Source organism: Lissotriton helveticus, chromosome 9 (assembly GCF_964261635.1).
Source record: "Lissotriton helveticus chromosome 9, aLisHel1.1, whole genome shotgun sequence".
Classification (NCBI taxonomy): Eukaryota; Metazoa; Chordata; class Amphibia; order Caudata; family Salamandridae; genus Lissotriton; species Lissotriton helveticus.
Window position 1 is genome coordinate 507,945,712 of NC_136070.1, and position 12,265 is coordinate 507,957,976.

General features: G+C 49.9%; 1 protein-coding gene across 3 annotated transcripts in view; it reads right to left on the minus strand.

Moving 5' to 3' along the window:
- The window catches only part of PCNX4 (pecanex 4), a 355,649-nt gene that overhangs the window by 260,406 nt on the left and 82,978 nt on the right, over positions 1–12,265 (minus strand). For all 3 annotated transcript variants that reach the window (XM_078660350.1, XM_078660351.1, XM_078660352.1), the window contains exon 6: positions 9,885–10,007. In XM_078660350.1, the coding sequence (XP_078516476.1) occupies positions 9,885–10,007 (123 nt within the window). The remainder of the gene's footprint in view (positions 1–9,884; positions 10,008–12,265) is intronic.

The following is a 12,265-nucleotide window of genomic DNA, read 5'->3' on the forward strand; positions in this document are numbered from 1 at the left end:
AGACGACGTCGAGGAGCAATCAGGTGCTGTCGTGAAGCTTGTCTCTTCAGCCACGCGGACCAGGAGGCGTCGTGGACGAGCAGGTGCTGGAAAGGAGCTGTCCCACGAAGGTTCTCGCAGATGGAGGGGTTGACGGACGGATTGGAGTCAACAAGCCTTGGCACAACCCACGCAGGATTCAAAGAAGGCTTCTGATGCAGACCAGCAAGGTCTGAGGTGCCTCACCTTTGCAGGGAGGCAAGGACCAGTCTGGAGCAACCAGACCAGCGAGTTGGTTCAAAAGGATTGTTGTCACAGAGGCTACTAGCCAACGGGCCAGCAACCGGACAACGCGTCAAGCAGGACACAAGCAGAAGGGCCCCACGCAGAACTCGTGGAGAGTGGAGGGCTGATCTTCGATGCAGGTGGAGCTTGGATTCGGGGCTTCTCAATCCCCAGTGCACAGCTTCGAGGATACCTCAGGAGCTGCACAGTTAGCAAGTTGCAGGCTTTTCAAGATGTCCGGTCCCACGTGTCTCGTTGCCTCCACGGATCTCAGCTATGCTGCAGTCGTGAAGAGAGGTTCAGAGAGGTCTGGAAGTCTGGGTCTTGTCAGGCTCTGTGCTGGGGTCCCGGCGGGAGCGTTGACAAAGCAAGCCGTTGATTTGCTGGATGGTGCCTGGTTGCCCAGTTGCCCAGGGTGGTCACTCCTTGGCCACAAGGGAGATTCTTCAGTCTTCAGCTTCAGCAGAACGTCGAAGGTCCAGAGTTTCGTGTCAAGTTTCGGTTCAGGGTTAATCTAAAGTCCTAGGACTCAGCTCCTACCTTTATACAACTAAAAGGGGCTGGATTACTTTCTAGGTCCCTCCTATGGGTGGGACCAGGAAGGGGGGTGGTTACACCCCCTTTCCTTTGTCCAGTTTCGCGCCAGAGCTGGGGCTGGAGTGCCCCAGCAACCGGTTTGAACTGGGGTATGCATGGAGCACCTAGTGTGCCCCAGGCAGTGTCTCATTCTATTCAGCTCTCCCTGTCCCAATACACAAAGTCCTGTCTGGGGTGGTGCTCGCACCTCTCCAGGCAGGAAACCTATTGTCCAAACCTCCGTGACTGGAAGGACTCCCAGCATCAGGAGGTCAGACTTGTGTCTGTGGCAGCAGCGTCCATTTTGTGACGCTGGGGCTCTGGTTAACTTTAACCGGGATAGTCAGCAATAACATGTCTTCCCCCTCTAGAAGAGTGGAATGCTACCCCCGTCGCCAGAATTGGCGAGGGGGTAGTATTCCAAAGCGTATGACACCTTACACGACATGTTTGGATAAAGCCAAACCAAAGTTAGCATTTAACCGCGAGGTTCATAATGCACTTAAGAGTATATGGTATGGCAATATCATAGAACAGCTATAAGGAAATGGTTCCGAAAGCTGCAGACAGGCTCAGCTCATGCTAGAGCACCATCTCACACATAACCAAGCACTCTGCCTCCAGGATTGTTAAGGCCTGCCATAGGAGTGACTTATAGGTTACTATGTGTCTATATATAAGTAGGTATAGGAATACTACACCTAAGCAAGGGGTGATTACACGACCTTGCCCCAGCTGAGTGATCAGCCAGTTGTGTCTATTTGAGTGGCCAGCCAGGGGTGGCATAATACATGCTGCAGCCCCTGGTAGGCCTTGGTTACACCTATGCCCTGAGTACCTAGGGTACACTTCTACAGGGGCTGACAAGGTGAACCAATTCCTAATTGTGGTTGTACCTAGAGTACATGGTGTGAATTTAGAGAGAGTGCATCTGGGCTGTGGGTCTGATTAGCAGGCCCACAGCCACATCCAAGTCAAAAACCAGTAAAGCAAAAGCAAAAAGTTGGGGTGACCATAGGAAGCAGACCCTACTCTCCTACAACCACTAGCGATACTGACTAGATCCCCCGAGGGAGCTACAACGCTGCTGAGGCGCGGCGCAACTCTACTTTTAAAACCACGAGACTTTTTAAAACCTACCTTGCCTCCATCTTGCAGGGGCTGCGCTCTGGACATCGCGCACCCCCTGACGCCTCCTGACTTCCCTGTCGGCCGCCGTCAGAGCGCCCCACGCTGCTCGTTCCCTCACCCTGTGACGGGCAGGTCACGAGGGCGGAGACGGGCGTGCCCACCATCTCGGGCTGCTCTGTGGTTGGCGGGGCTGCTCCTCTGTCCCTCCCCCCCTGGCAATCTATCTCAGCTGGGCGAGTTCAGGCCCTGATACTGACTAGATCCCCCGAGGGAGCTACAAAGCTGCTGAGGCGCGGCGCAACTCTACTTTTAAAACCACAAGACTTTTTAAAACCTACCTTGCCTCCATCTTGCAGGGGCTGCGCTCTGGACATCGCGCACCCCCTGACGCCTCCTGACTTCCCTGCCGGCCGCCGTCAGAGCGCCCCACGCTGCTCGTTCCCTCACCCTGTGACGGGCAGGTCACGGGGGCGGAGACGGGCGTGCCCACCATCTCGGGCTGCTCTGTTGTTGGCGGGGCTGCTCCTCTGTCCCTCCCCCCCTGGCAATCTATCTCAGCTGGGCGAGTTCAGGCCCTGATACTGACTAGATCCCCCGAGGGAGCTACAACGCTGCTGAGGCGCGGCGCAACTCTACTTTTAAAACCACGAGACTTTTTAAAACCTACCTTGCCTCCATCTTGCAGGGGCTGCGCTCTGGACATCGCGCACCCCCTGACGCCTCCTGACTTCCCTGCCGGCCGCCGTCAGAGCGCCCCACGCTGCTCGTTCCCTCACCCTATGACGGGCAGGTCACGAGGGCGGAGACGGGCGTGCCCACCATCTCGGGCTGCTCTGTGGTTGGCGGGGCTGCTCCTCTGTCCCTCCCCCCCTGGCAATCTATCTCAGCTGGGCGAGTTCAGGCCCTGATACTGACTAGATCCCCCGAGGGAGCTACAACGCTGCTGAGGCGCGGCGCAACTCTACTTTTAAGACCACGAGACTTTTTAAAACCTACCTTGCCTCCATCTTGCAGGGGCTGCGCTCTGGACATCGCGCACCCCCTGACGCCTCCTGACTTCCCTGCCGGCCGCCGTCAGAGCGCCCCACGCTGCTCGTTCCCTCACCCTGTGACGGGCAGGTCACGAGGGCGGAGACGGGCGTGCCCACCATCTCGGGCTGCTCTGTGGTTGGCGGGGCTGCTCCTCTGTCCCTCCCCCCCTGGCAATCTATCTCAGCTGGACGAGTTCAGGCCCTGATACCGACTAGATCCCCCGAGGGAGCTACAACGCTGCTGAGGCGCAGCGCAACTCTACTTTTAAAACCACGAGACTTTTTAAAACCTACCTTGCCTCCATTTTGCAGGGGCTGCGCTCTGGACATCGCGCACCCCCTGACGCCTCCTGACTTCCCTGCCGGCCGCCGTCAGAGCGCCCCACGCTGCTCGTTCCCTCACCCTGTGACGGGCAGGTCACGAGGGCGGAGACGGGCGTGCCCACCATCTCGGGCTGCTCTGTGGTTGGCGGGGCTGCTCCTCTGTCCCTCCCCCCCTGGCAATCTATCTCAGCTGGGCGAGTTCAGGCCCTGATACTGACTAGATCCCCCGAGGGAGCTACAACGCTGCTGAGGCGCGGCGCAACTCTACTTTTAAAACCACGAGACTTTTTAAAACCTACCTTGCCTCCATCTTGCAGGGGCTGCGCTCTGGACATCGCGCACCCCCTGACGCCTCCTGACTTCCCTGCCGGCCGCCGTCAGAGCGCCCCACGCTGCTCGTTCCCTCACCCTGTGACGGGCAGGTCACGAGGGCGGAGACGGGCGTGCCCACCATCTCGGGCTGCTCTGTGGTTGGCGGGGCTGCTCCTCTGTCCCTCCCCCCCTGGCAATCTATCTCAGCTGGGCGAGTTCAGGCCCTGATACTGACTAGATCCCCCGAGGGAGCTACAACGCTGCTGAGGCGCGGCGCAACTCTACTTTTAAAACCACGAGACTTTTTAAAACCTACCTTTAGTCCCCTTCCCATGTGTCCCTATATTACAACTTCCCCTCACAGACGGCGCAGCGGGCGGGCGCAGCGGGCGCGACGAAGGCGCGCCGAAGTTAAGCCCGTCTGCGCCCGTCCGCGGCCGACCGGGGCTAGGGGCGCGTCACTCTGCCCCGCTTATCACCTATACCCCGGCTCAACTTCGTCACCTCCAGGGACCCTGGCCCATCGCAGCTTCCATTTGTTCTCACATTTCCTCTCTTGGTCTATCCCATGAGGTTCCCCTGCACGTCCCCTTTCCTACGGTTGGCCCTTCTCTCTCACCCCCATGCACCACTCACCCTACAACCTCCAAACCTTTAACAGTTTTCTATCTTAACACTCGGTCCGCTGTTGCTCATACGCACGAACTCTCGGTCCTGCTGGACCTTCATACCCCTGATCTTCTTTTTTTAACGGAGACCTGGTTCGGCGATGACTCCCTCCCCGCCCTATTGGCCACCTTACCGGCTACTTACTATGCCCTTCGGGCAGATCGCCCTTCTGGCAGAGCTGGGGGCGGCGTGGCGGTCATCGCACGCACCGATCTCCCTTTTCAAAGTTTGTCATTGCCTGACATTGCAACCACTGAATACCTGGTTGTCCGCACCACCACTACCTCTCCCCCTTTGACCTGTTTTCTTACCTATCGCCCTCCTCAATCCCCCCTACAGTTTCTTTCTGATTTCTTGGAAGTCCTGGCTACCATTACAGTCAATAATTCCTCTATTTTACTCCTTGGTGATTTTAATTTTTGGCCCTCCGACCCAGCTGAATGCTCATCTTCAAAGGAATTTTCTGAAACCCTTCAATCCCTCAATTTCACTTCCTTTGTTCACTCCCCCACCCACATCAAAGGTCATATGCTTGACCAGATCTGGTCCCTGAATTGTCCCGTGGAATCCCTTTCTATTTCGCCTTGTACATGGTCCGATCACCATATTATTTCATTCTCTCTGCCCACTCACCCCCCAGCCAAGCCCTCTCGCCCCAAGAACATCTGGGTCCGAGCCAACCTGGAAGAACTTTCTACCCTTCTTACCACTTCCCTCCCTTCCCTGCAGGGTCTTTCCACCCTTTCCCAGGTCGAGGCTATAGATCAGTGGCTTTCCGCTGGTAGTGATTCTGCTGCCCCGCTTAAATGTATTACCTCCAAGCGCGACAAGGATGCCAATCGGTGGTTCAATGTAGAGCTTAAGGCCACCAAACTCACAGTACGCCACGCGGAGCGGGCTTGGAGGAGAAGTTATTGCCCCATTCTACGACTGGAGTATACCAACATCCTTACCCAGTATAAAAAAAAAATCTTGGAGGCCAAAACCACCTACTTCTCCTCTAAAATCCTTGCCGCTGCTAACCAGTCTAAGGAGATATTTACGATTGTTCAGAACCTGGCGCTCTCAGACAGAACAACCCTTAAGCCCGCCCCGTCCGAAGAACTCTGCCAATCCCTCAATAACTATTTTATCCACAAAATCATTACCATTAAAGCCAACATCCCGCCCCCTTCTCCCTCCTTTGTTGACCCCCAACGCCCCCCTCCCAAGGGAAAATTCACTATTCTCCCTCCCATATCTAGGGAAGTTTTTACCTCCATAGTACCCTTGGTCAAATCTGGCTCTCCACTTGACCCCTGTCCGGCTCATATCCTTCGTCATATTTTTGTTACCTGCCCAGATCCCCCCCTTCATCTTCTCAACAGCTCCCTGGCCCAAGGTGTAGTACCCAACCCCTTGAAGTCAGCGGTTATTGTGCCAATTCTTAAAAAACCAGGGGCAGACCCCTCTGTCCCTGCCAATTTCCGCCCCATCTCCCTTTTGCCATTCCTGGCAAAGGTGCTCGAGCGCTATGTCACCTGCGCTCTGAGCTCCTTTGTGGAGATGCACGGAGCTCTTGCTCCTCGCCAGGCTGGTTTTCGCCCCGCACACTCTACGGAGTCCGTTGTCATCTCGGTCTTGGACAACCTCAGGGAGGGTATGGATACCAACCAGCGCCAGGCCCTTGTGCTTCTCGACCTCTCAGCCGCCTTTGACACGGTGGATCATACCATCTTACTTTCCCGTGTCGAGGCGGCGGGGATCGGGGGCACTGCTCTGGTTTGGTTATCCTCCTTCCTGAGTGACCGCACCCAGGCCGTTCGCCTGGGTGATTTCACGGCGGACGTCCGGAAAGTTCAGTGCGGGGTCCCCCAGGGTTCCTCCCTTTCCCCCCTCCTGTTTATGTTGCCCCTCTTATTTTCTCTCTTCAACAAATGGAGGTCGCCGTATTTAATTATGCGGATGACCTCCAGCTTGTTTTCAATCTGTCCTCTTCCCCTTCTTCTCTTCTTAATTTCCAAACTATTATGCTTCACATCTGGGACTGGATGAACCACAATCATTTGAAACTCAACCCCGATAAGACCGAGCTGGTGTTGACGGGTGGTTCATCCAGCCCCATGTCCTCTCTTTTCTGGCCCCCTGCACTGGGCCCCTCTCCCGTACCCACTACCTCTGTTAAAACTCTTGGTATAAAACTTAATTCTCAACTCACCCTCCATTCTCAGGTCAGCTCCGTGGTATCTTCTTCTTTCCTCTCACTGCGCACTATTCGCAGGGTGTCCCGTTTTTTTACTTTTTCTGCTCTCAAACTTATCATCTTGGCCATGGTGGTGTCCCGCCTGGATTACGGCAACGCCCTATATGCAGGTATCCCTGCATATAGTTTACGGCGTTTGCAGCAGATACAAAACCAGGCAGCCCGCCTGGTCTTCAATCTTCCGAAATTTCACCATTCCTCCCCCCTCTTGAAATCTTTACACTGGCTTCCTGTGCGAGCTCGGGTCCAATTCAAACTCGCCTCCATCACCTTCTTGGCTCGACTGGGCTTGGCACCCGCATTTATCTCTTCCGAGATCACCCCCTACGTTCCCACCCGGGAACTACGTTCTTCCTCTCAGTCCCTCCTCACTGTCCCTCGTTATCGGAGAAAGAAGTGGGGAGGTTCGAAATTCGCCACCCTTGCCCCGATTTTGTGGAATTCCCTCCCCCTTGAACTCCATTCCCTCACCTTGTACCCACAATTTCGCAAACACCTTAAGGCTCACCTATTCACTAAGGCCTTCGACTAAATTCTCATTAGCTTCCCTTGTTTTCTACTCTCGGATCTTATCAGTTGTAGCGCCAAGAAACCGCTGGTGTATGTGCGCTGTGCAAGTAATTTTAAACTCAAACTCAAACTCAAACTTAAACTCCCTCTTTCACACACCGCCCCCCCCCTCCCCAGACCTTTATTAAAAATCTAGACATCTGGATGGACAGCACTCCAAGTTTCTTAAGGACGTGCTTTGGGCTCTTGTGAGGGCTTAAACCCATCCTTGGTCTTTTTGATTCTGGCATTTGACAAACCATTATTCAGGCAGTTACCCTATCTCGGTTAGATTACTGCAACATTCTTTACTTGGGAGTCAATAAGTCTATAACTAGAAGACTCCAGGAGAACAAAATGCAGCGGAGAGGCTATTGTCCTCCCTTCCTAGATTTTGCTCTGCCTTTGGTCTCCTTTGCAAACTGCATTGGCTCCCTGTGGACCGGTATGTGCGCTTTAAGGCCTTGTGTACTGCCCATAACATTCTGTATTACCAGGGGGGCCCTATCTTGTTGAACTGGATATCTGTGCATCGACCTTCATGTCCTCTACGTTCAGCCGATTTTAATCTGGCCACTATCCCACCTGTTACAAGAGTAAGAGTGGGGTGCCACCCTTTTCGAGTCAAGGCCCTTGCTCTCTAATACTTGCTCCACCCTCCAATCAGGAACATTCAGAACCATTTTAAGTTCAGAAAATCACTGAAGACCAAGCTTTTCTCCAGTTTGGGTCTCTTTCTTCCCCCTCTGTTTTAAGCCGACTTTGCAGTCTGTTTCTTGTAATGGAATAGTGCTGGGATGCCAAGTTGCCTACAAATTTTATAACATAATAAAAAGGGAAGGCATTTTTGACAGGAAAAAATTGATATTCCTTTCGGAAAACAATTCTTCCTCACTCTAGGTGTAAAACGACATTGAGTGAAGCACAGAGAAATTAATTTTATAAAGCAATTTCTGACAAAAAGTAAAAAATAGAGAGCATAATGCTCCAGGATCCTCACTGAAGGTGCCTGAAAAAAACTGACCTGTCACCTTTGGGGCATGATTGGATACAGGAGGTCCAAAAGGCACAGTGCCATTATTCACTTGTTATGCTTTTGATGCAGCCTATTGGCTAACAATGCCTTCGTATTACCTTGCAGTTTTTCTTTAATAACGGCTGCATTATGCATTTTATGTTTCAAAAGGGCTTGAGTCTGGTGTCAAACGAACCCTCAATCTCAATTGGGCATTTTTAGCCCTTAATATAGGTTGCATAGATATACTACGTACATATTTTTTTCTATACACACACATATATATTTTCTATATTTAATATGATACGGGTGCCTGCAAGTAGGCGGGAACATTCAGTGCTTATGACTATTGATGAGGAGCCCCTGTAAGATGAGGCCTTGCTGGAAGAAGACTCATAAATCCTGCAGGCACCAAGGAATGCTCTCCAATGGTCAAGTGGTTGGCTTCCCTTTTGCATGCTTCAGGGACACACAAATTAGGAGTCCTGACTTTAATAGGACCCAGCTGATCACATGGGAATGGCCCATACAGGAGATCTGGCTTGAGAGAGGGCTGCTGCCTAGAAGCCTGGTATGAGGAGGTAGAGGCTGCAGGACTGATCAGAACTAACTTATTTACCACCTGGAGAAAAGTGGGACTGGGACACGGTAGTGTAGGTTTGTCCAGTTAGGTTGCACCCTAGAAGGGCAGGAATATCTGGCTCGTCCCTCTCAGATTTATTTTCTGGTTCTGAATTCGTGTTCACTGGGATCTTGCAGCAAAGTTATTCAGCTTCAGTTTTGGATTCTGGTCTTGCATTGCGGCAGGATTTTAAGTTCCCAAAAAAGAAAAGAAAATAATAAGACTTAGCCTACAAATAAAAACCTTTGGCTGGGGTAAGGTTGCAATTCTACCCAACCCGCAAGGCAAACTCAGCAGTTCTGAAAACCAGGTTTGACTCGCTTGAAGCCTCTGGCCCCAAATCCAACAGCTTCAACAGGAGCTAGACAATGACATATCAGACTTTGTAGCACAGTCTCAGGCCTTGCCCCAGTAGAAGAGTTTGAACTTCAATTCAGAGACCACAGCTGCTGTTAAAAACGTTGACTTGGATGACTGGCTTGGTGTTTCCAACCTCTATTTTGGTACCTTTTGACTTAAAACTTTAGATTGCTGTGGCCCTTTAACCTATTGTAATGATCTTGGTGCCATTGTTTGCTTGGGAATTTTATTGTATTGTATTCTTAACATTAAAACTGCTGGTACTGCTTTAGTTTGAAAAGTACTTGTCTGGGATTGCCTATTGCTTGTGTTACAGATTTCAGGGGTTGGGCAGAGGTTCTCTCAAGAGTGGATTTATTAAGTTAGATACACCAACAGAATAAATAAATAATAATCCTGAACTTATACAGCGCCTGGTTACACTAACCAGTGTGTCCCCGCGAAAATCTGCCAATTAGTAATTATACAATCTGTCAAAACACAAAAGGAATGTTATGCCTATCTTGAAAAAAGCAAGAATGTGTTATTGTCTGAGCAGTACAACAACACACACACAAAAGTGAGACATTACAAAAATCAGAAGAACATCTCAAAGGCATTATATGTAGCTTTCCTGTAGCATACATGCTCTCCCTCAACTTATGGGTATAATGTATCTTAATAAAATACCGAAATCAGGGCAATGCATCAGCTCCTCTGAAACTCAAACAATCATCTTGATTTTCATTTATTTGAAAGGATGCTTTTTCAATTAATACATTCATGAAAGAAAATACAAAATAGGCTCACCAGTAAAAGGCGAATTCCAGTATCCAGCCCTGTATTCCACCACAGAGACGAATTTATGAGCAACAACTGGACTACTGAGACAACCACCACCTCCAACAGAGCATTTTCGGTATGTTGCCAGACCTGAAAAGATCACCACCACAACATGTATCGTTCAGAAACTCATTGCATGTTTTTGTATATTTTAAAGATAAAACTAGCTCTGAATGGGTATCGCACCACATAGCAAAATGTGCACAGCACCATCACTTGCAGTCTGTTAAACAAACTATAGCTTCTGTATGCAATTAATGACATTTAACCAGTTAAACTCTTCTCTGCCCTCCCTTGGAATGCATGCTTAATACCAATCAGTGTCAAAGAGTATCTTATAATTCAAGCACCTTATTAGTGCGTGACAACAAGGGATATAGCTGTTTAAATGGGATATATGGGAACTAATGTGTAAAAAAGAAGCAGTGGTGCTTTTGCACTAAAACACTACTGACGTAAAGTTAGCTTACTTCAGGTCATTACGCACACAGTCTTCAGCCCTGAGCTTTTTCACTTAAAAAAGTTCAGTTTTCTATTCTAAATAGCTCAATGGAAGCTAAACAAGATGGCAACATCCAGAATGCTTTAGGTTATCATACGGAAGTCCAGGGATGAAAGCGCATCCGTAATGACCTGCAGGAAGGACAACCTTTATGAAGTGATTTTTGTGTTTTACAAGAAAGGCTAGATTCAAAATAAATGCCAAGCACTGCAAAATTGCCCCAGTGCATTTCTGAGCATATTTGTACTTACTGACATAAACAAGATTCTCAGTTCAACCCTGGCCATGTTCGCCATGTCATTAAAATGGAGGTAAAAAGTTTTGCAGCCATGTATATCCCAGGGCTGGCTTCCAAAGCAGGTATAAGAAGTTCCAGTTTCAGTGTAGGCGCAAAAGGAGCGAGGTTCTAAGGCAGTAAAGACATGTTTGCCAGCACCTAGAGAACAATAAGCCAGCAATCAGATGGCAACAAGCAAAACCAACCAACCAAAAGGAAGGATTGATCTATTTTGGCGATTTTTTCGGAAAAGAAGTTAGCATTTTCTTCGCATCTAGTAGTAGAGGCCGTCAGCTTTGGAGGAGCGGAGGAAGTTTGGTTACGAACAATATTGAACAGTTCTTTGGGTCTGTTTTTGGCCCGGTCAAGTTATGTACGGAAGAAGTAAGCCTCTTCATTGAGAATATGTTTCTTGTATGTAGATCTAGCTGATCTGAAGAGTGCGAGATGTGAGGGAGAGGGGTGGTGTCTCCATGATCTTTCCAAGATCTTAGTGAGCATCTTTCATTGCTGAGCTCAGAGTTGAACCACGATTTGGATGGGATATTTCTTAGATTTTTAGTTTAGGAGGGGCGATTTTGTCTAAGACATCAATGACCTTTTTTTCAAGTGTTCGGTAAGCTCGTTTGGGTTTTGGGAAAGGGGAGTAAAAAGAAAACAAGTTACTTACCTGTAACTGTGGTTCCCCAGTATTGGTAACTTTCATAGATTCCCATGCTTTTGTATCATTTCCCGTTGTCGGAAAGGGAGTCTCGGTAACAAAATACCATAGCAGTAGGTACAAAAGAGAAAGAAAAAGGCCTAGGCCTCATTCCCTTTTGTAGCATATCCGCCTCTTTTTGTAAAAGAGACCAAACTTAGGCATCAGCCAATCAGAAGAGCCTCACCCCACAGAACCCTCCTGAAGGAACCTCAGAGCCTCAGATTTTCGTAGCCGTTGTGTAACAGTCACCATATCTGCTGAAGACTGAGCTTTCCTCGGGGAGGTGGGTGGGCGGATGGGAATCTATGAAAGTTACCAATACTGGGGAACCACAGTTACAGGTAAGTAACATGTTTTCTTGCCCCAGTATTGGAACTTTCATAGATTCCCATGCTTTTGTATCAGAGTAACAAGCAGTCAGCCATAAGCACATTTTGTGGCATAAATAAACATTGCAATAGCCATTATCACATGAAAACCAAAATGTGCAGAATAAAAGGAAGGTGGGATAGAAAGGAAAGCTCACCAATTAGTGGGAGAGGTTCCTCAGGACCGCTTGGCCTACAGCCGTATCTTCCTGTTTTAAGGAATCCAAGCAGTAATGCTTTGTAAAGGTATGCACGCTGCTCCAAGTCGCAGCTCTGCAAATGTCCTTGATGTGTACTCCCGCAAAGAGTGCTGTTGAAGAAGCCACCGATCTTGTGGAATGTGCTCTATCCCTGCTGGTCAGCGGCTTTCCAGCTGAATTATGGCAATGTAGAATGGCACTCGTAATCCACCTTGCAATCCCTTGTTTGGAAAGAGGGAGGCCCTTTTGAGGACCACCAAAAGCAATAAATAATTGGGAGGATTTACGGAATCCTTTG